The 24675-nt window shown below is 46.6% G+C and overlaps 2 protein-coding genes across 2 annotated transcripts in view; one reads left to right on the top strand and one right to left on the bottom strand.

The window, feature by feature from the left end:
* The window catches only part of LOC309550230 (uncharacterized protein), a gene marked incomplete at its 5' end in the record, with an annotated part of 1091635 nt that overhangs the window by 937128 nt on the left and 129832 nt on the right, over positions 1 to 24675 (top strand). The gene's annotated exons all lie outside the window — the stretch shown is intronic.
* Positions 1 to 24675, bottom strand: part of LOC309548738 (uncharacterized protein) — a gene marked incomplete at its 5' end in the record, with an annotated part of 158219 nt that overhangs the window by 93550 nt on the left and 39994 nt on the right. The window contains 3 exon segments of the mRNA XM_082248691.1: positions 11372 to 11500; positions 11673 to 11853; positions 12094 to 12273. Of these exon segments, the coding sequence (XP_082104817.1) occupies positions 11372 to 11500; positions 11673 to 11853; positions 12094 to 12273 (490 nt within the window).

Here is a 24675-nt window from a genome sequence, read left to right as displayed (position 1 = left end):
TGAAATTGGGTCTAAGGGAGGACATGAGGTGGACATGGACTCATCTGTATTTGTTCTGACAACTGCAGAAGACTGACCACTTTTCTCTGCCTGGGTCACTGTAGTTGCAGATGATGCCGATGATGAGGGTTTGTTCATATAGTCCACCACCTCCTGTACATACTGTGGACGTATAGCTTGGCCACTGCCGGAGAACAATCCAAATGGTGGCCTGGCTGAGGACTGACCACCACGTCCACCCCTGCCTCTAGACACCCTAGAAGCTGTGCCCCTTTCCGCAGCAGGGCCACGTATGCCTTTTCTTGGTCTACCAGGCATATTTGTCACTGATGCGTTGGCAACTGTGTGCGGTGAAAAACGCACACTGCTATGCGACCCACAGTTGTCGCTGGATACAGCACAGCAGTTGCGGTTCACGCACAGTAGCAAAGCCTTTTGCACAGTGGACCTAACGCTTTGAACAACAGGCGTTAGGTTGTCACTGATGCGTTGGCAACTGTGTGCGGTGAAAAACGCACACTGCTATGCGACCCACAGTTGTCGCTGGATACAGCACAGCAGTTGCGTGTCACGCACAGTTGCAAAGGCTTTTGTACAGTGCACCTAACGCTTTGAACAACAGGCGTTAAGTTGTCACTGATGCGTTGGCAACTGTGTGCGGTGAAAAACGCACACTGCTATGCGACCCACAGTTGTCGCTGGATACAGCACAGCAGTTGCGGTTCACGCACAGTAGCAAAGCCTTTTGCACAGTGGACCTAACGCTTTGAACAACAGGCGTTAGGTTGTCACTGATGCGTTGGCAACTGTGTGCGGTGAAAAACGCACACTGCTATGCGACCCACAGTTGTCGCTGGATACAGCACAGCAGTTGCGGTTCACGCACAGTAGCAAAGCCTTTTGCACAGTGGACCTAACGCTTTGAACAACAGGCGTTAGGTTGTCACTGATGCGTTGGCAACTGTGTGCGGTGAAAAACGCACACTGCTATGCGACCCACAGTTGTCGCTGGATACAGCACAGCAGTTGCGTGTCACGCACAGTTGCAAAGGCTTTTGTACAGTGCACCTAACGCTTTGAACAACAGGCGTTAAGTTGTCACTGATGCGTTGGCAACTGTGTGCGGTGAAAAACGCACACTGCTATGCGACCCACAGTTGTCGCTGGATACAGCACAGCAGTTGCGGTTCACGCACAGTAGCAAAGCCTTTTGCACAGTGGACCTAACGCTTTGAACAACAGGCGTTAGGTTGTCACTGATGCGTTGGCAACTGTGTGCGGTGAAAAACGCACACTGCTATGCGACCCACAGTTGTCGCTGGATACAGCACAGCAGTTGCGTGTCACGCACAGTTGCAAAGGCTTTTGTACAGTGCACCTAACGCTTTGAACAACAGGCGTTAAGTTGTCACTGTATTTTGCTGCCTAGCAAGCACGTATACCTGCTGTGATACAGCAGCACTGTGCCACGTGCTCACTAAACAGAACCCTCACACTTTCCCTACAGAAACTAAATTTTCAAATCTAACTAATGTAGTACAAAGTTCCCTAACTACACTAGATATCCCTTTCCACTAAATAGAAAGCTCCATACAGCAGAAGACTGACACTGTCCCTTAAGTTTTTTTTTTTTTTTTTTAACTCTAAGAACCAGCACAATCGCTGTATCTAACTACACTGGCTGTAAGCTAAATACAATTCTGCTATATGGAGCTTTAGAACCACTCGATATGTAGGAAATGTAGTGTAGCAAGCAGGAGTCAGACAGAACTGCTTCAACTCTCTTCAACAGGCTCTGGATAACTGTGCTAGGGGTTAGGCGGGGCCATCTTATATAGTGTGGGGCGTATTCACTCCTGATTGGCCTCTGGTCCCCGTAGTCACTCCAATCACGTTCCTAGGAGACTCCTGCCCCCTCATTGGCTTTTGCAGACGTTTCTGGGCCAATCACGGGCTTTTAAAGCCCAGTTCCTGTCCCAGTGCATTTTGGGCGGTTCTGGTGGCCGAATACCGAACTTTTGCCGCAAAAAGTTCGGTATTCGGCCGAATATCGAACATCCAATGTTCGGGTCGAACCGATGGTCGACCCGAACCGTTCGATCATCCCTAGCGCATACGCTTCTTTCCTGGGCAGAAACACACCTTCAGTCTCTGTCAGCGATACACATAAAAGGCTGGCTCAATACACTAGCCGACATACTGAGCCGGAAACAACTAGACCCAGCAGAATGGGGACTGAACGAGAGAGTTTTTTCCAGAATCATCAGGAGGTGGGGAGTCCCGGAAGTGGATCTCTTTGCCTCAGCAAACAGCAGAAAGGTGGAGAAATACTTCTCTCTGAAAAGGGAGGAAGACTCCCTAGGGATAGATTCCCTGGGCTTCCCATGGCTATTCAGACTGGGGTATGCTTTCCCCGCTATACCACTACTCCCCAAAACAATCAGAAAGATCCGAACAGAAAAGGCAAGAGTGATCTTGTAGCGCCTTTTTGGCCAAAAAGATCCTGGTTCTCGGCCCTGGGAAAAATTACAGAGGAAGAACCCTGGACTCTGCCAATACAAGACGACCTCCTCTACCAATCCAGAGCCCGCCACCCTCAACTTCAAACCTCACAATTGACAGCGTGGATGTTGAATGGGGCATTCTATGGAGAAAAGGTCTCACCGCAACAGTAGTAGAAACCCTCCTAAAAAGCAGAAAACCTATTACACAGAAAATCTATGGGAAAATATGGAATAGGTACTCCGCAAACATGCGTCAGAAAAACAGAGAGACTTACAAGATGTAGGCACAGTACTGGAATTTTTACTGGACAGAGCAGAAGCAGGTCTGGCAGTAAGCACCCTTAAAGTGCATACTGCAGCACTCCCAGTCTTCCTGGACACTCAGCTCAGCGTGAACTCTCTGCTTACACGTTTCTTTAAATCTATTTCAAGAACACGCCCAATTGAGACCATGAATGTGGCCCCTTGGGACCTTTCCCTGGTGCTCAGGGCATTTCCAAGATCATCTCCCAAGCCCCTTTCGTGCCAATCTCGGGAACTTCTTTAAAAAACCTGACACTTAAGATAGCCTTTCTAGTGGCGATTATGTCAGCCAGATGGGTTAGTGAACTCCAAGCCCTCTCCATAAAGGAGCCGTTTCTCACTGTCTTTCCAGACAAAATAGTACTCAAGACGGACCCACTGTTTCTTCCCAAATTCTCTTCAGATTTTCACCGATCTCAGGAAGTCATTTTACCATCCTTTTGCCAAAATCCAGCTAACCAAGGGGAGGCAATGTTTGCAACCCTGGATGTGAGAAGGTGTGCCATGACCAAACAATTTAGAAAAGTCCTGAATCTATTCGTGTAGTTTGGAGGGATCCATAGAGGGAAACCAGCTTCTAAAAACTCCATCGCCAGATGGATTAAAAACACAATAAAATCAGCTTACGACAATCAAGAGCAAACCAGCCCATCAAACATGAAGGCACATTCCACACGCTCCATAGCCACATCTTGGGCAGAGAGAGCTGGGGATTCGATGGAGCAAATCTGCCGGGCACCTATCTGGTCTAGTGATTCCACTTTTGCGAAACACTACAGGATCGACTTGGTTTCCGCCCAAGATCTAACCTTTGGTTGAAAAGTCCTGCAGGCGATAGTCCCACCCTACGAATGAATCTTTGGGGTCTCATGTGACCGTCCTGGAGGATGACTGGGGAAAGCTAGAGTTATTACCTGTTAACTCCTTTTCCAGGAATCCTCCAGGACGGTAGACCCCCACCCTTATTGATGTAAGATACTAAGTCCATATATCAGCATGTTCGTGTTTGAAGACAAGGCAATCTTTGTACAACTGAAGGGGCAGCCTAGGGCGGCCTGTTTTAAACTTGTGTGCTTGTGTTTCCTGCAGGAGGTGGAGCCTATCTCTCATGTGACCGTCCTGGAGGATTCCTGGAAAAGGAGTTTCAGGTAATAACTCTACCTTTTTCACATTCTGCTATATGACAGTCTCAAAAAAAAAAAAAATTCAAAAATCTAAATTTTTTAACATTTTAGGCCAAGTTGTTTTCTGCTACATATTTTTGGTAAAAAAAAAAAAATCACAATAAGCGTATTTTGATTGGTTTGCGCAAAAGTTATCGCATCTTCTAACTATGGGAAAGATTTATATCATTTTTATTGTTTCTTTTTTTACTAGTAATGGCGGGAAATCTGTGATTTCTTTGAGGGGACTGCGACATTGCCGCGGACAGATCGGACCCCTGACTGATATTTTTGACACTTTTGGGGGGAACAGTGACATTACTACAGTAATCAGTGCTAAAAATATGCACTGTTACTGTACTAATGACACTAGCAGGGAAGGGGTTAACATTATGGGTGATCAAGGGGTTAAATGTGAGCGTGGGGGAGTGATTCTAACTGTGGGGGTGGGGCTTCTGAAATGAACATAGAGACATGTGATCCTATATAGAAGGATCACATGGGCTCTGTGATCATTCCAGGGAGAAGAACGGGCGGGCAGCCATTCCTGGAGTCAGCACCTTGTGTCTGGAACCTGCAGATAGGTGAGCCAAGGAGACCATATTATGTAGAAGAGGGGTTGTTTGTTTGGGAAGACACAAACCATTCTTTTATTTAGCATTATCCATGTGAGCTTACACTTCGTTAAGGCGATGTCTATATCTGGGCTTTTCCAGGTGGTCCCAACAGCAATTATGTAGAACATGAAGTATATTAAGGAAGAGAGGAAAGATCGCTGGTGCCCCACATCCATGGAGTCCTATGGTGGTATGAGAGAGACAAATTCAGCCTGGGCTCCCGCCACGCCCCCAACATGTTTTACTCCGCCCCCGGAGCTTAGACATGGAGAAGAACATGAAGTATATTAAGGTCTGTGTGTGTCTCAGAACATTTTCCACTGGTTTATTCAGTAGGGTTAAACTTTCATCTTTTATAACATTGACCGTCGTACCTGAAAAAATAAAAGCGTACCCTCATCCAAAAGAGACGCACTTTAGGACATTCCACCATATGTGTATAAGCGTGCCCATCTGGACACATCCCCTGAAGCAGGAGGCAGATGAGCCCGGGTGATGACACCAATTTCTATTATACTTAGCGCCATCAAATGGCCAAATGCACATTTTTAGTTTTAAATGAATGGTTGGTTTAACCACTTAAGCTCCGGAAGGTTTTACCCCCTTCATGACCAGAGCATTTTTTCTTTTGCTATTCAGCACTGCGCTACTTTAACTGGTAATTGTGCAGTCATGCAACACTGTAGAAAAATTACATTTATATCATTTTTTTCACACAAATAAAGCTTTTTTGTGGTCTTCGATCACAACTGGGTTTTTTATTTTTTATTATATAAACAGACATTTAAAAAAAAAAAAAAAAAAAAAAACAATATTTCTATTATAAAATATATCCAATAAATAAAAAAAAATTCTGAATACGTTTAAGTTAAGAAGTATTCCATTACATGTCTTTGGTAAAAAATAAATCCCAATAAGTGTATATTAATTGGTTTGAGTAAACGTTATAGAGTCCACAAACTATGGTATATGGTGGAATTTACACAGCTATGACATTATACTGGTAATGATCAGCAACTTATAGTGGGACAGTGATAGTGTGGCGGACAATCTGCTGACGTTGGCTGGGAGGAGCATTAACTGACACTGATATTAGTAGTGACACCAATACAGAGATCAGTGATAATACTATACACTAGCACTGTACTAATGACACTGACTGGGAACTGACACTGACACCACCAGTGACACCAATACAGAGATCAGTGATAATGCTATACACTGTCACTGTACTAATGACACTGACTGGGAACTGACACTGACACCACCAGTGACACCAATACAGAGATCAGTGATAATACTATACACTGTCACTGTACTAATGACACTGACTGGGAACTGACACTGACATCACCAGTGACACCAATACAGAGATCAGTGATAATACTATACACTGTCACTGTACTAATGACACTGACTGGGAACTGACACTGACATCACCAGTGACAGCAATACAGAGATCAGTGATAATACTATACACTGTCACTGTACTAATGACACTGACTGGGAACTGACACTGACACCACCAGTGACAGCAATACAGAGATCAGTGATAATACTATACACTGTCACTGTACTAATGACACTGACACTGACACCACCAGTGACAGCAATACAGAGATCAGTGATAATACTATACACTGTCACTGTACTAATGACACTGACTGGGAACTGACACTGACATCACCAGTGACACCAATACAGAGATCAGTGATAATACTATACACTGTCACTGTACTAATGACACTGACTGGGAACTGACACTGACATCACCAGTGACACCAATACAGAGATCAGTGATAATACTATACACGGTCACTGTACTAATGACACTGACTGGGGACTGACACTGACATCACCAGTGACACCAATACAGAGATCAGTGATAATACTATACACTGTCACTGTACTAATTACACTGACTGGGAACTGACACTGACATCACCAGTGACACCAATACAGAGATCAGTGATAATACTATACACTGTCACTGTACTAATGACACTGACTGGGGACTGACACTGAAATCACCAGTGACACCAATACAGAGATCAGTGATAATACTATACACTAGCACTGTACTAATAACACCGGCTGGGAAGGGGTTAATATCTAGGGACAATCAAAGGGTTGACTTGTGCCTAACAATGTGTAGTGTGTGTAATCTGCGCTGCTTTAACTGACCTCCCTTGTTTTTTTCCCCGCTTTACAGAAAATTCATTGGACGAATATGACAAACATTCATTTAGCTGTTAAAAATTCTGTCTGTATTTTATTTAACACAGTGATTTCTTATGATCGCCAGCTACATCTAGTGGCCATATTATGGTATTTTTCCTGAAATACCTCCATCAGTAAAAATACAGTAGTGCAATAAAGCATTATGGCCACTAGATGGAACCAACGATCACATGAGATAAAATTTTGCCAAAACTTGTCACAGCTGGGCAAATGTTGGTCACACTCATTTAACTATTTTTGTATTTTTAAATAGACCTCTAAGGCCCCATGCACACAGGGCATTTTTAAAGCTGCTGTTAGGAGTGTCAGGTGTTTTTTTTTTTTTTTTGCAGCTTGAAAACGCCCCTCCATGTTATTCTATGGCCTCATGCACACACAGACGTTTTTGAGCTGTAAGTGGCCTTAGGCGTTTTTAAGCTGCTAGAAGAACCCACGGCCTGCGTGTTCTGAGGACCAGCGTTACAGCTGCAAAAACACCTGACGCTGCTAAAGGCTGAATAACGTTGCTCAACGTTGCTTGCACAGCGTTAGGCCACGTTTTTTTCATGTTCAAATTAATGGTTCCCTATGGGAGCCTATTTATTTGAATGGAAGGCGCATCGCAAGTCGGATCATTCAGATGACGTCACAGATGATGTCATCTGTGATATGAGGGGGCGGGGTCTCCTGATGACATCACCGGGTGGTCCACAATGGCTATATAACAAGCTGCAGAGACCGGAGACTGGCATAATCACCGGAGACATCGTCTGAGGAGGACCGGAGAAAGAAGAATAGCGGACAGCAAAAGAGCAGAAGAGCGGAGGGAGAAGACCGGATGAAGATTTTTAATAAACTTTCCAAAACGTCTCCTGTCGTTATTTACATACACTGCCGTTTATTGGGTGAATGGGTAGGGGTACAGTGTACCCCATACCCATTCACATAGGGAGAGGGTCCGGGATCTTGGGGCCCCCCCTTGTTAAAGGGGGTTTCCAGATACAGAGAAGCCCCCTGCCCGCAGACCGCCACAACCACTGGCCAGGGTTGTGGGGATGAGGCCCTTGTCCTCATCAACATGGGGGCAAGGTGCTTTGGGGTGGGAGGTGCAGAGCTCCCCCTGCCCCAAAGCACCAACACCCCCCATTTATAGGGCATGTGGCCTGGTATGGTCCAGGGGGGGTGGGGCCGTTCGCTCATCCCCTCCCCCTTCCTGCCCTACCCAGGATATGCTCGGATAAGGGTCTGGTATGGATTTGGGGGGGAACCCCACGCAGTTTTTTTTCTGGCATGGGGCTCACCTCTAAATCCACACCAGACTCGAAGGACCTGGTTTGGAACCTGGGGGGGGGGGGGGGAGGGGGCCACGCCGTTTTTTTTTTTTCACATTGGCGTGGAGTTCCCCCTCAAGATTCTCAGACCGCAAGACGCACCGCAAGTCGGATCATCCTGATCCGACTTGCGATGCACCCTCCATTCAAATCAATAGGCTCCCATAGAAACCATTGATTTTTAATGGAGGCAGAAAAAACGCTGCTAAAAGCGACGTGGCCAAACGTGCAAAAATGCCAATTGAAAAAGCTACAGGCTACAGAAAGCACGTTTTTACAGCTGCTTTTTCCCGGCGTCAGAACTAGCTTTGCAGCACATTTTTTCTAACGCCCCATGTGCATGAGGCCTTAATGTTTCTGAAAGCTCACACCACAAAATGTACTCCATTGAAAGGTAATGACTCTGTGACAGTCCTAACCAGGACAGAGGCTTTTGGAGAGGACTGGGAGCGAGCCTCTTACCCACTGACTATGGGCCCTGGCATTTAAGGGAACACTACTCTTTGGAAGGTGTATGCCTGGGGGATCCGTGGAGTGGTCTTGTTTCTGATTCAAGTTTATGTCTCCCCAAAACACACAGACTCTGGGAACTGGAGGTTCCATATCCATATTTGGTGCCTCTATGCCTCAAACCAGCAATGACTGTAGATGTTATGTAACCAGCTGAAACCACTGGGGCCTCCTGCTATAACGTGTTTATGTTAAGTAGATCTCTCCCATTGTCTCTGTCTGTCTGCTAGTATTATACCCTCCACCTAGGCTGGTTTAAGTGACCAGTTAATTAGCTCATGTTAAGTATATCACTGTAAGTTATCAGTTGCTAGAGGGGGAGTAGCGTAGTTCATGTTGGCTGTTCCTTAGTTATGTTAATTATATTCTTGTTTACAGTTTGTATTGTTAGGATAATATGATCAGGAGGGGATGTCCTCCTGTACGGTATGAAGTATGTGTCGGAGTTTCAATAAACAGTCATTCCTTTGGATTTTACCTCGCATCTTGTCTGTGTACGATGTTTGGGGTAAAAGGGGCTGGTATTAGCTCTCAGTCTGCTCGGAACGGTTTGGCAGAAGGAAGCACCTAGTCGGGGTGCCAAACGTTTCCGTCACAGACTCCATTTTTATTTTTCTACTGCTATCAATGGCCAACACAGTACATCATCCATGTCTTTGGTGATCTCTGATCTCCTTATGAAGTGTTTCTTACATGATGAAGATCAGCCATGGAGTATATCTGAGGTGTATATCAGGGAATGCTTGAGAGCTGTGATGTCCATCAACATTGATATAGAAGACATTTCCCACACTCAAGGCACTAATACACCTCGAGGGTTGTGTGGGACCCCTGATGTACAGGAAGACAGGACTTCAGTGAGGAACAATTCCCTCACTCGGGACAGGAAAGCAGCTTCTCTGCTGTGTGAGATCTCTGATGTTGGTAAAGATTGAACTTATCTGAAAAACATTTCCCACACTCAGGACAGGAATATGGCTTTTTCCCCATGTGAAACCTTTGATGTGTAACGAGGTATGATTTTCATACAAAACATTTCCCACACTCTGAACAGGAAAACGGCTTCAGCCCCGTGTGCAGTTGCTGATGTGTGTGAAGATGGGACTTCTGTGAAAGCATTTCCCACACTCAGGACAGATATATAGCTTCTCCCCATGTGACATCTCTGATTACATAGTTAGTGAGGTTGAAAAAAAGACATCAGTCCATCCAGTTCAACCTATGATGTGTTGTCTGTGTGTTTGCTGCTAACCGTACATTGTATACCCCTGTATGTTGTACATTGTATACCCCTGTATGTTGTGGTCTTTAATGTGCCCATCTAAAAGTTTTTTGAAACTATCGATGCTCCCTTGCTGATACCTCTGCTTGTGGAAGAGAATTCCACATCCTTACCGCTCTGACAGTAATGAACCCCTTACACAGTTTAAGGTTAAACCATTTTTCCTCTAGTTTTAGGGAGTGCCCCCATGTCTTATTGAATTCCCTTTCTCTGAAAAGTTTGTTCCCTATGTTATGGTCACCAGTACAGTATTTGTACATTGATATCATATCCCCCCTCAATCGTCTCTTCTCCAGAGAGAATAGGTTCAGTGCTTGTAGTCTTTCCTCATAGCCGATGTCCTCCATTCCCCTAATTATTTTTGTTGCCCTTCTCTGGACTCTCTCCAGTTCCAGCACATCCTTTCTGAGGACCGGTGCCCAGAACTGGACAGCATACTCCAGATGTGGCCGGACCAGAGTCTTGTAGAGCGGGAGAATAATATCTTTATTTCTGGATTGAATCCCCTTTTTTATACATGCCAGTATTATGTTGGCTTTGCTTGCATGCCATTGCCAAGCCTGTTGTCCACTAGGACCCCCAGGTCCTTTTCCATCATAGGTTCACCCAGAGGATCACCACCTAGCGAGTAGCTTGCGTTCGTGTTTCTGATGCCCAAGTGCATTACCTTACATTTTTCAACATTAAACCTCATCTGCCATGTAGTTGCCCACCCCATTATTTTGTTCAGGTCCGCTTGTAAGGTTTCCACATCCTGCATAGAAGATATTGGCCTGCTAAGTTTAGTATCATCCGCAAATACCAAGATTGTGCTGTTTATCCCATCCTCCCATCCTCTAGGTCATTTATGAATAAATTAAACAGGATTGGTCCCAGGACAAATCCCTGGGGGATCCCACTTTCCAGACTCGCCCTATCCGAGTACTCCCCATTTATCACCATCCTCTGGACTCTCCCCTGGAGCCAGTTCTCTATCCAAGTACTCACCCTATGGTCCATACCTACGTACCTTAGTTTGTATAGTAAGCTTTTGTGGGGGACTGTGTCAAATGCCTTTGCAAAGTTCAGACAAACCACATTCACAGGCTTTCCTTTATCTAGATGGCAGCTCACTTCTTCATAGAAGGTTAATAGATTGGTCTGGCAAGAACTAATTTTCATGAATCCATGCTGATTACTACTACTAATACCGTTTTTATTACTAAAGTCTTGTATGTGGTCCCTTAACATCCCCTCCAAAATCTTGCAGACTACTGATGTTAGGCTAATCGGCCTATAGTTCCCCAGGATATATCTCTGCCCTTTTTTAAATAATGGTACCACGTTGGAGTTTTTCCAATCAGCCGGTAGCATACCCGTCTGTAGGCTATCCATAAATATCAAGAACAATGGTCTGGCTGATGAATAACAAAGTCTATTTTTGTTGGAAAACATTTCTCACACTCAGAACTGGAATATGTATTTGTATCTATGTAAGACTTCTGATGTCTGGCAAGACTGGACATCTGTGAAAAATATTTCCCACACTCAGAACAGGGAAGCGGCTCCTGCCCTGTGTGATCTCTGATGTCTGGAAAGATTAGACTTGTCTGAAAAACATTTCTCGCACTCCGGACAGGAATACGGCTTCTCCGCCGTGTGAGATCTCTGATGTTTGCAAAGATAAGATTTCTGTGAAAAACATTTCCCACACTCAGGACAGGAATATGGCTTCTCCCCCGTGTGAGTTCTCTGATGATTGCAAAGATAAGACTTCTGTGAAAAACATTTCCCACACTCAGAACAGGGAAATGGCTCCTGCCCCGTATGGGATCTCTGATGTTTGTAAAGAATGGACTTGTCTGAAAAACGTTTTCCACACTTAGAACAAGAATAGAGCTTCTCCCCTGTGTGAGTTCTCTGATGATTGCAAAGATGAGCCTTCTGTGAAAAACATTTCCCACACTCAGTACAGGAATATGGTTTTTCCCCCGTGTGAGATCTCTGATGTCTGGAAAGATCAGACTTCTGTGAAAAACATTTACCACACTCAGAACAGGGAAATGGCTTCTCCCCCGTGTGAGATTTCTGATGTTTGGAAAGTTCAAACGTCTGTGAAAAACATTTGCCACACTCTGAACAGGAAAATGGCTTCTCCCTCGTATGAAACCTCTGATGTCTAACAAGGTTTGATTTTCCTGCAAAACATTTCCCACACTCTGAACAGGAAAATGGCTTCAGCCCCGTGTGCAGTCGCTGATGTGTGTGAAGATGGGACTTATCGGAAAAGCATTTCCCACACTCAGGACAAGAATAAAGCTTCTCCCTTGAGTGAGTTCTCTGATGATTGCAAAGATGAGACTTCTGTGAAAAACATTTCCCACACTCAGGACAGGAATATGGCTTTTCCCCCGTGTGAGTTCTCTGATGTCTGGAAAGATCAGACTTCTGTGAAAAACATTTACCACACTCAGAACAGGGAAATGGCTCCTGCCCCATGTGAGATCTCTGATGTTTGTAAAGAATGGACTTGTCTGAAAAACATTTCCTGCACTCAAGACAGTTATATGGCTTCTCCCCTGTACAAGATCTTTTGTGCACATCAAGATTGCATTTAAAATGGAAACACTTCCCGCACTCAGTACAGGAAAACCTCTTATCTGTTGGAAGGATGGCACGGTCCCTCACAGTCTGAGGTTCCTCAGGATAAGAGGAATACGATGGTCCAGCACCGTCCCTCACAGTCTGAGATTCCTCAGGATAAGAGGAATACGATGGTCCGGCACTGTCCCTCACAGTCTGAGGTTCCTCAGGATGAGAGGAATACGATGGTCCGGGACCGTCCCTCACAGTCTGAGGTTCCTCAGGATAAGAGGAATACGATGGTCCGGCACCGTCCCTCACAGTCTGAGGTTCCTCAGGATAAGAGGAATATGATGGTCCGGGACCGTCCCTCACAGTCTGAGGTTCCTCAGGATAAGAGGAATACGATGGTCCGGCACCGTCCCTCACAGTCTGAGATTCCTCAGGATAAGAGGAATACGATGGTCCGGCACCGTCCCTCACAGTCTGAGGTTCCTCAGGATAAGAGGAATATGATGGTCCGGGACCGTCCCTCACAGTCTGAGGTTCCTCAGGATAAGAGGAATACGATGGTCCGGCACCGTCCCTCACAGTCTGAGGTTCCTCAGGATGAAAGGAATACGATGGTCCGGCACCGTCCCTCACAGTCTGAGGTTCCTCAGGATAAGAGGAATACGATGGTCCGGCACTGTCCCTCACAGTCTGTGGTTCCTCAGGATAAGAGGAATACGATGATCCATCTACACTGTGTGGTGCCGGATGGACATTTGAGGAAGCCGGGTTTTCTCCTGGTCTATACTGTGTGATGTCCTCATCTTCTAATTTACAGTCTGGAGACAAAGTGAGACAATCCTCTGAGGTTTTCCTCATCTCCCGTCCATCTACTAAAATAGAAATACAAAGATCATTACTAGACATCAGCACATTGGTTCCCCTAAACCAGGACTCCGCCCACATCAGACAGCTTTGTCTCTGAGGATCTTACAATTCCCCCCTCAAGGTAACTAGTAAATGGGTCCTCTGATCTCCTACCAGTTCATTTCTATATTCATGACTGAGGAAACAACGAGAACTGTCTTTTATAGGAGTGACAGTGAGGAGGGGGATTATAGGACGACTGTCCCCTCCCCCTCTATCACTCATTGCCATCTTTCCAACACAAGAAGTCCTGCACTATCTTATTTAGTCCATGATTTAGTCATGAATAACAGCGGGGCTGAGCCCCACCAGAGGTCAGAGAGTGAGGATGGGGGAGAACAACCAAGATGAAGACTGGACTGATCCTGAAGACCACCATCATTGGGTTACTGACTCCTCCCTCATTATCCCTTTCTGTTTAAGGTTCCAAAGTTTGAGGATGTTATCACATTATTATCAACATGTAAAAGTCTGTGCTCCAATCAAATCATCAGATATAAAATGTCCAGCTCATAGAAAATGGGTGCAAAAGAAGTAAAGCCTATGTAATGTACAACGTATTATATAGCAGGGCTCAAAATTTAAAGTCCTGAGCTACTAGCCATGCCTTAAGGGTTACTCGCCACCAGTTGCCCCACCCAACTCCTACCCTGCCCCGCCCCTAAACATGCCCTCATAAATTATCTCATAAAATTACAGTTACAAAAATAAATATTAATAACAACGTTTTCAGTGCCCATCAGTGCAGCCTAATAAGTGTCCATCAAGGGTCTGGAACCCCCAAATCACCCTCCTAGTACCCCCCCCCCCCAAATTTCACCTCCTAGAACAAATCCTACCCGTCAAATCCTCCCCCATCAAAATTTCCCCCTAGCACAAAAAAACCCCATTATTCCTACTGGCACAACCCCCCCCCCCCAAATACCCCTTTTTAACAGCCCCAAGACTTCCTGTTCTGGCACAAATCCATCCCCCCACCCCATTCCAATAATCTCTACAAGGACGATTCCCAAATCCCCACTCCTGGCACAAATCCTCACACCCCCCCCCCCCCCCAGCACGAATCACTCCTCCTAGCACCCTCCCCCCCAATTCCCCTGCTAGAAGAAATCTTGTATTGTCACCTCTCAAATTCCCCATCCCAGCACAACCCCCCTCCCCCCCATATAAATCCCACCTAGAAGTAATCATCTTCTCCCCACCCCTCCTAGTACAAATACTTTTTGGGGGATTGTCCTTGGGGGGGGGGGATTAAGAGAATTTGTAGCAGGAGAGGTGGGGAGAAGATGATTACTTCTAGGTGGGATCAATATGGGAGGGGGGGATTGTGCTGAGATGGGGGGGTTGTGCTAGGAGGGGGGGACTGTGCTGAGATGGGGGGTTGTGCTAGGAGGGGGGGATAATGCTGAGATGGGGGGGTTGTGCTAGGAGGGGGTTTTGTGCTGAGATGGGGGGGTTGTGCTAGGAGGGACGGGGGGGGATTGTGCTGAGATGGGGGGTTGTGCTAGGAGGGAGGGGGGATTGTGCTGAGATGGGGGGGGGTTGTGCTAGGAGGGAGGGGGGGATTGTGCTGAGATGGGGGGTTGTGCTGGGAGGGGGGGACTGTGCTGAGATGGGGGGGTTGTGCTAGGAGGGGGGGTTGTGCTGAGATGGGGGGATTGTACTGAGATGGGGGGATTGTACTGAGATGGGGGGGTTGTGCTGAGATGGGGGGGATTGTACTGAGATGGGGGGTTGTGCTAGGAGGGGGGGATTGTGCTGAGATGGGGGGGTTGTGCTGGGATGGGGGGGTTGTGCTGAGATGGGGGGGTTGTGCTGAGATGGGGGGGTTGTGCTAGGAGGGGGGGGATTGTGCTGAGATGGGAATTTGGGAGGTGCTTTCCTCCAGCATGCAGACCTCAGATACAGCGCGGCACATCGCTCTGTGATCCTCCTCTTCATATGCCAGAGCGGAGGAGGAGCGGAGGAGGAGAATAAGAGAAGCCGATTCCTAAAGCTTTGCACGGACAGATGGCGGGAGAGATGCGGCTGCAGAAGGGGAAGAAGATTGCGGCTCAGGAATGACACTGGATGTCAGATCCGGACTATACAGAGTTTGTTATCCCCTCTCCTCCGAGTCAAAGCAAACAATGTGGAAGGGGGATGGGGGGGTAACAAACTCTGTATAGTCCGGATCTGACATCCAGTGTCATTCCTGAGCCACAATCTTCTTCCCCTTCTGCAGCCGCATCTCTCCCGCCAGCTGTCCGTGCAAAGGTTTAGAAATTAATTGTCTTCTACTCCGCTCCACCTCCAGGGGAGAAGAAGTCCAGATCTGATGTCTGCTATACACTGACAGCAGTGTGAAGCCCGGCGAGGAGACAGAGAGAGAGCACATCCTGCTCTCTCCTGTCACAGAAACACTCCTGGCAGCGCCCCCTCCACCTCCCATGACACAGACGCCCAGGGCAGCCATCCATCCATCCATCCACCCTCCCTTGTACCGGCACGCCTTAAAAAGAGATGATCGGCTTGACCCCCTCCATCAGTACTGCTGGCTGGATAATGTCGGAGCGGTGGATCATCCCGCTGTAACAGCTTTAATTGTAATTGGCGGGCGCTCGCCGACATACACAGTCCCGCCTCCTAGCCCGGCTTCTTTGATAGACGTCACCCGTCCCGGTTGGCCAGGTGTTCTGTCTATCAAAGAAGCCGGGCTAGGAGGCGGGACTGTGTATGTCGGCGAGCGCCCGCCAATTACAATTAAAGCTGTTACAGCGGGATGATCCACCGCTGACATTATCCAATCCTTCGGCCAGCTTTCCTCTCCTCTCTTCCCCTGACCGGAGCTCGCCCTACATGATTTTCCACTCGCAAAATGCGAGTAGGCGAGTGGAAAATTTGAGGGCTGCAATAGAGTATATAGTGCAGGAGTCAGGAGTATGTAATGTACAACATAGAGTATATAGTGCAGGGGTCAGGAGTATGTAATGTGTAATATGAATGTAGAATCCCTCTGACATCCAAAAGGCAGGATAACTCCTCCAAAAGCCAGGGGCAGGCATTTCACCCCAGGGCTGAATCCATGGCATAAATACAGGGACCATGAAAGGTTATAGGGCGCCACTCACTTTTGTCTTTTTAAAGTGTTATTGCAAGGAGGTGAAGGTTGGAGATGGGGGTCTCAGTACCATGGCAGATCACTTACAGACTCTGCAGATCAATGTCTACTCTCACAGTGTCAGAACCTATAGGCCGACTGAGCAACACTGTAAGCACATTCCCAAATTTCAGTGCATCCTCCAAGTGAGTCCCCAGGCCCTCCTTAGAGACCGGCATTCTTCATGGATCTCTCCAGCAAGGGGCATCCCCTGGATCTCCTCCTTGGCACAGCTTCCTCCAGACCAGGCAGGACAGCTTCGGGACCACTTCAGCACATGTTGGGCCCCAAAACAGGCTAATGGACCAAACAGCAGAGCTCCATCCAGCAGCCCCTCCCTACACCTCATCCCAGGGGAAGAGAGCGAGCACATGGCCTGTCCCAGATATTTATTTCCTCCCCCAGCATGCACCAGTGACATAAACCTCCTACTGGATTGGCTGACAGAAATATAAATATTCTTAATGTAAGACATTAAACCCAAAGAGAATATTTATTATATTGCAGCTTATCGATTCTTAGATGTGATGTTAGTTTTCCTTTTAGGATTTCTTATATGTTCATCTGGTGATGTGGCCAGTAAATCTGTTCTATAAAAGCTCCAACTCTAAAGCAGAATGTATCAGTTACTGGGATGGGGCAGACCATTTACCACTGACAGGGGTGCTTACAATGATCAGCTTTTATTTATTCTTGTAAAACTTTTATCCCAAAGGAAAAAACAGTTTGCTGTAACTGGTTGTAAAGTGTGAGATGGAGTTTGGCTTCAATTTGTTACTGTTTTTAAATCTGATAATACATCTAACACTCCACCCCCCCCCCCAGACTGATAACGCTGCTGTCCCCAGAGTGGGGGCGCTCTAATACAGAAGGTGTGACCAGGTGAAAAAGAAAAGTAATGCAGCCACCACATCTAATGATTGGGAAGCTGCAATGTTTGACATTTTTGGTTTTGGATTTATTATCATTTTAGTTTGGTTGGTGAAATGTCATACTATGTCCAGTGGTAGCGGTGACATCTACTGGCCACAGTGATGAATCACAACCCAGCTTCAGCTTAGGGAAAAACCAGGCGAAAAACTGAACAATCATTCTGAGCTAAGTACAGCCCAGCCAAAAACTAACTTGACATAGTAGCCCCTATTTAAGACAAGCTGTAACTTCAGATCCCCGTCCCCTTTTTTCTGACTGCTCAGACAAACTGTCTAAATTATGGACTTTGTAAAGAGAGGAATGCAGATAAAGGGGTACAACTTATGTAGGAGGATTTGTTTTATCTCTGCGTATCACCTGAGGCCAGTCACTTCACTGGGTATATGGAGGGTTTACACCCACTCTAAATGTTTACATGAGAGAAGTTGCAGAGGTCCCACACCGCTGCCTTCCATCTCCTGAGACTGCACTCAGTGACTTGGGTGTGAGACTATACAGACATATCCCTCCACCCGACACAGCCAGCAAATAACAGAGCAAGTAACCCTGGGAGAATTGTTCTGTCAAAGATATTGCTAGACTCAAGGAGGTGGCAGAAGACTCAAAGCACATACCCCAGGTGCCTAGGTCTGGTAAAACCTATAGTGAAAATCAACATTTTGCTGCCAGCTGAACCCCAGAATCTCCATAAATCCAGTCTAGAGACATAAATTGTGTCTGCAGCACAGAAAAGGAAGATTATCTGAGAGAAATACAGGAATACAGGACGGGGAACACAGCTCAGGAAAGTGACCAGGGTATTACAGGCTGATATCACCCAGTCCCCGCCCTACTCTGGACCAATCAGTGAGCAGTATGGGTGGAGGAATGTATTTAGTGTTAATGACCTACCTGTGCTGATCTCTGTAGGAGTGTCTTCCTCTATAAATGTCCCCGTTATTCCATCCTCCTCCATAGACTGCTGATCATCCCTCACATACCTCTCTTCTTCTTCTGCTTTAACCTCAAATTCTATATCGATTGGATCTCCACTCTAAACCAAGAAAATAAGAGAGAATATCATCTGTAAAATATAAGCTTTATTATTGTGACATCACATAAAAATCCACACATTGTCTCCATGAGTCTGTGTTTTATAATCTTTGTCTCACCGACCTTGTAACAGTGGGGGATGGTGTGACCTTCCTGTGTGGAATCCCGGGAATACAGAGGACGGGGACATCTCTCTGGTGGGTTCCTGGTATTAGGTGGCTCCATCATATCCTTGTGTCCTTCTGAAAACTCCTCCATCACTCCATACTCCTCATCCTCCTCTTTATACTCTTCCTTAACATCAATATTATCATCCCCGAGGATTCCACTCTGAATAAATAATAACACATTCATTGTAACAAATACACTGTATATAAATCAGAACTACCAATCATTGACAATCATCTACCTGATGATGGTGAGGGATGGTGTGACCTTCCTGTGTGGAATCCCGGGAATACAGAGGACGGGGACATCTCTCTGGTGGGTTCCCATTACTGGATCCATCTGTAGGAAACACACACACTGACTGAATACATTGTTTCTATGTGTTTATCAGATGATGGGGGATCTAGGTGGAGCCTCCGTACTGCTCTCTCCTTTACAATAAAGTCTCCTCTTACCCGGTGATGTGAGGGGCGGCTGATTCTCCATCATGACGTCCTTGTAGAGATCCTTGTGTCCTTCTAAATACTCCCACTCCTCCATGGAGAAATAGACAGTGACATCCTGACACCTTATAGGAACCTGACACACACAATGATACAGTCACCATCCAGACACATCCCTTGTCTGTTACTGGATAATGTCCCAGAATTCCCAGCACCGCTCACCTCTCCTGTCAGCAGCTCCATCATCTTCTTGGTGACTTCTAGAATCTTCTGCATGTTGTGTCTCTCAGGTTTTAGGGAGTCACATAGAGGCACTGTGATGGTCATATGATCACCTGACTTCAGAAGAGGGAATCTCTGTATTGAGCAACCAATAGGAATATCATGTTAGAATCCCAGAATCCTCCTCACCTCTCCGGTCAGGTCTGTGTTTTATTAATAGAGATAAGAGTGATGTCATGTGACCTCCCAGAATCCTCCTCACCTCTCCGATCAGGTAATAGAGATAAGAGTGATGTCATGTGAACTCCCAGAATCCTCCTCACCTCTCCGGTCAGGTCTGTGTTTTACTCCCTCACGTATCACTAATTTACTATCAGATATATCAGTCTGGATGTCACACCACTTCCTCAAACTCAATCTACCCAAAACCGTACTTATAATTTTTCCTCCACCACGTGACCCTTCCCCCGATCTCTCTGTTATAATCGATGGCACAACTATAAGCCCATCCCCACATTCCAAGGTCCTAGGTGTTGTCCTGGACTCTGAACTCTCCTTCAAGCCACACATCCAGCTATTGTCCAAATCTTGCCTCCTCAACCTACGCAACATCTCAAAAATAACAACCCTTCCTAACCAATGACACAACAAAGCTCCTAGTTCACTCCCTGGTCTTCTTGTGCCTTGACTACTGCAACTCCCTTCTCATTGGCTTACCTCTACATAGGCTCCTCCCCCCTTCAGTACATCATGAACGTTGCTTCCAGACTCATCCACCTGACCAATCGCTCAGTGTCCACTACTCCTCTCTGTCCATCTCTCTCCGCTGGCTTCCGCTCACCCAACAAATTAAATTCAAAATACTAACAACATCTTACAAAGCCATCCACAATTTAGCCCCCAGCTACATCACCAGCCTAGTCTCAAAATACCAACCTAATCATTCTGTTACTTCCTCTCAAAACCTCCTGCTCTCTAGCTCCCTTGTCACCTCCTCCCATGCTCTCCCCCAGGAGTTTTCTCCAGAGCCACTCCAATCCTATGAAACTCCTTACCCCAATCGGTCCGATTATCTCCCACTCTATTAGCTTTTAGATGATCCCTGAAAACCCTCCTCTTCAGAGAAGCCTATCCTACCCACACCTAACAACTGTACTTCCATTTTCTCCATCAGCCCATCCCCCACAGTCAATGCATACTGTTTCACTTGACCCTCCCTTCTAGATTGTAAGCTCTAATGAGCAGGTCCATCCACTTCCTCCTGTATTGAATTGTATTGAAACTGTATTGTCTGCCCTCATATTGTAAAGTGCTGCACAAACTGTATAAATCCTGTATAATAATTAGGGCTGGGGAATATAATCGAAAAATTGATGCATCGCGATTCGACCCTTCGCGATTCTGCATCGATGCGGGCTGCCGGCATAATCGATTATACGAAATGACGTCATCAGCCGCGGCCACGCCCTATCGCGCAAGGGAAAAAAAAAATCACAAGATCGCAGGATCGGCAGCTGATTGGTGGGTTAGTGGCGGGAGCTTAATAAAAAGGCTCCGCCCCTCCCCTTCCGTCTCTTTGACCCGGGCCGAGGCGCAGCAAGACATCCCCCTCGTGTATCGGCGTCCCACCTGCGGCCTTGCAGCCAAGAAGCCAGCCAGCCATCCAAGCCAGAAGCCGCCAGTCCAGTGAGTCCACACACAGGAGCGAGGAGCCCCAAGTGCGTCCCCATCGCAGCCAGCCAGCGCCGCCAGCCTCACCTCACCTCACCGTAGCCGACAGGCCCTGGAAGCCCAGCCGCCACGCCACTGCCAGTGACGCCAACCACCCGCCACAGAGCCCAGAGAACAGCACAGCACCTGTCCTCCTCTGCAATGCAGTGCACAACAACCCACACAGTCACACAGCAGGTATGTCCGAACAAATTGTGTAATCATAATCATTCATGGGGGTCTCGTCTGTATCTCTGGGGGATGTCTGTGATGGGGGGGGGGCCTGGGACAGGGGACGGTCGGTCGGGGCCCGGGGGTAATGTTCTGCTGTGGCAGTCTAGCAGCCAGGGGGGTCAGTCAGTGTCAGTGGGGGCCTGGGGGTCTCTGTCAGTGTCAGTCAGCTATGGGGGTCTGGGCAAGGGGGGGGGACTCACTCAGTGTTTGTCAGTGCTGTGGGGGATTGGGGAAGGTGTGGGGGACATCCAGGTCTCTGTCAGTGTGGGGGTCTGGGCAAGGGGGGGACTCACTCTCACTCAAGTGTTTGTCAGTGCTGTGGGGGATTGGTGAAGGTGTGGGACTTCCAGGTCTCTGTCAGTGTGGGGGTCTGGGCAAGGGGGGGGGGACTCACTCACTCTCAGTGTTTGTCAGTGCTGTGGGGGATTGGGGAAGGTGTGGGACATCCACCCAGGTCTCTGTCAGTGTGTCAGGCTGCAGTCAGCTCAGCTGTGGGGGGAGGGGGGTCTCTGTCAGTGTCACTGTCACAGGCAGCTGTGGGGTAAGGGGGGGCACCGGGGGTTTTGGCTCAGTGCATGCAAGGAAGGGAGTCTGACAGACAGACAGACAGTCATATTTTATGAAAGATGTTGCTTGGTTGATTTGTTGCGGCTTAGTTTACAAGTTTTTTTTTTTTAGTTTTTTTTTAAACACTGACAGAGTTTGGCAACTTACGTCATCCGTCTCCGTCACATACGTGGTAGTATGGTGGTAAATATGGCAGAAGGAGAAAAAGATCGAGAGATAAAAAATGCACCTAGCGTTTTAAGAGCAAACATCTGGGCACATTTCGGATTTTACGAACACACAGGGAAGCGTGAGTTGGACAAGACACACGCCGTATGTAAAGCCTGTCACACAAAAATTAAATACCTAGGGAATACTACGAACTTGAGAAACCATGTTAGCCGTTTTCACTCTGAGTTAGTAACACCTGTCGCCACCAGCAGTGCCACCACTGCCAAGGAAAGACTGCTAGACCCAGATCAGCCAAGAATTGATGCCATACTGTCAACTTATCCGCCCAACTCAGAAAAAGGGAAGAAACTAACCAAAGCTGTGGCAGCTTTCATCGCCAAGGACCTACGGCCTTACACAGTTGTGGACAATGCCGGGTTTCGCTACCTTGTGAAGACGCTAGAGCCACGTTATAAGATCCCATCACGCAGGCACTTTACAGAAAACGTTATACCTGCACTCTACCACGACACCAAAGCTCAGGTACTTGTGTCAATGAACCAAGCCAGTCGAGTCGCAATAACGTGTGATTCATGGACGTCAGTCACAACGGAGTCCTATGTTACAATAACAGCACATTACGTTACTAAGGATTGGCAGGTCTTGTCACATGTGTTGCAAACAAGAGCCATTTATGAGTCTCACACAGGTGCTCATCTGGCAGAGCTACTGTCTCATGTTGTGGAAGAATGGCAGCTGTCTGATAAATCTGTAGTGCTTGTGACCGACAACGCGGCGAACATGATAGTTGCAGCTCAAGTTGGTAAATTTCCTCATGTTAAATGTTTTGCCCATACACTCAATCTTGCATGTCAGCGGGCACTGAAAGGGGCCATGCTCTCCAGGCTTCTCGCCAGAGTGCGACAAATATCCACATTCTTCCATCGCAGCACTAGAGCAAGCCACTGTCTAAAAGAGTAACAGAAATGTCTGGGCCTGAAGAATCATAAGCTAATAACTGATGTGCCAACAAGATGGAACAGCGCATATGACATGGTCGAGAGGTTCTTAGAACAACAACCTGCAGTTTGTGCCACCTTGCTGTCTCCAGAAGTCAGAAAAGGAGAGTCTGATCTCTGCACTCTCAATGAAACAGATGTGTCAAATGCAGAGGACGCTGTGAGTGCATTAAAGCCAATGAAGGATGCAACCTTGCTGATGTCAGAAGAGCGCAACCCAACAGTGTCTCTCATTGCCCCTCTAAATGCACAACTGCTCCAGAGCATGACAGACACCATGGGAGACACAGCCATGACCCATGAGATCAAGAATGCCATCAAAACAGATCTCCTGAAGAGGTACAGCAGTGAGGCAGAGAAGAAGATCCTTCATACAGCCTCTGCTCTGGATCCTCGCTTTAAAGGACTGCCTTTTATTCTCACAGAGGAGGAGAGATCGGAGATATACAGAGGAGTGACTGAGGAGGCTGCATCTTTGGAGGTAATTAGAATTTCATCATGTTTCCTGCCAGACAGCTAGAAGCTCAGCTACATTGTGTTGTGTAATAACATGCCCTGATTCACTGATGCGGTGTGGGAAGTGGAACTGTATGGTATGGATTACTGTGCAGTTTCCCACACCTCATCAATGAATCACACTCTTAGTCAGTTCAGCTCTTCTTATACTATTATCTTTTGTTCAAACACACAGATTACATCTAATAGAAGGACAAATGTGGATGAAGTGCCTAGGGAAAAAGCAACTGTAGAAGAAGAAACAACACCCATTGAGGACAGCCATTCTCCTCCCCAAAAAAAAGGCCACAACATCGCTGCTCATGACTTTGCTGGGGCAGTCTTTCACTGATGGTGCAATAGAACCTAAGACCCCCTATGCCAAGGCAGAAGACGAAATGGAAAAATATTGTAAAGCCCCACCTCTGCCTCTCACTGAGGACCCTTTAAAATGGTGGCGTGAGCATGAGGTCATATTCCCCCTCCTCTCTCAGCTGTCAAAGCAATACTTGTGTATCCCAGGTACAAGTGTATCTGCAGAGCGGGTTTTCTCTACTGCAGGAGATGTTATAACAGCGAAAAGAAGCAGTCTTAAACCTGAGCATGTGGATCATCTAGTTTTAGATTTTAGAAAAACAGACTTTTCAAAAATGAAATTAGTCATAAATGAGTCCTTATCAGACTGGTACGGATTACATGGAGTCCAGGAGAAATGGGACTACTTAAAAGGTGCATTATTGAAGGCAACAGAAAATTGCATTAGACTTGTCAGTAAAAGCAAAAAAAGGAAGAGACCACTGTGGTACTCAGCAGAAGTGGCCCAAATCATTAAAAATAAAAAGCTAGCATTTTGTAATTATAAAAAAACCCAGAGCAATGAAGATAAGGAAATCTACAAGATTAGGCAGAAAGAGGCCAAGCAAGTTATAAGAACTTCTAAAGCGCAGGCAGAAGAAAAACTAGCTCAGTCTATGAAAAAGGGGGATAAGACATTCTTCAGATATATAAATGAAAAAAGGAAATTAAAACAAGGAATAACTAAATTAAAAACAAAGGACGGAAGGTATGTAGAAGAGAATAAAGGGCTAGCCGACTGCCTTAATGAATACTTCTGTTCAGTTTTTACAGAAGAAAAAGGAGAAGGACCTCCACT

The sequence above is a fragment of the Pelophylax lessonae genome, assembly GCF_965119305.1.
Source record: "Pelophylax lessonae genome assembly, chromosome: 3".
NCBI lineage: Eukaryota > Metazoa > Chordata > Amphibia > Anura > Ranidae > Pelophylax > Pelophylax lessonae.
This window is presented reverse-complemented; position numbering and strand designations above follow the sequence as displayed.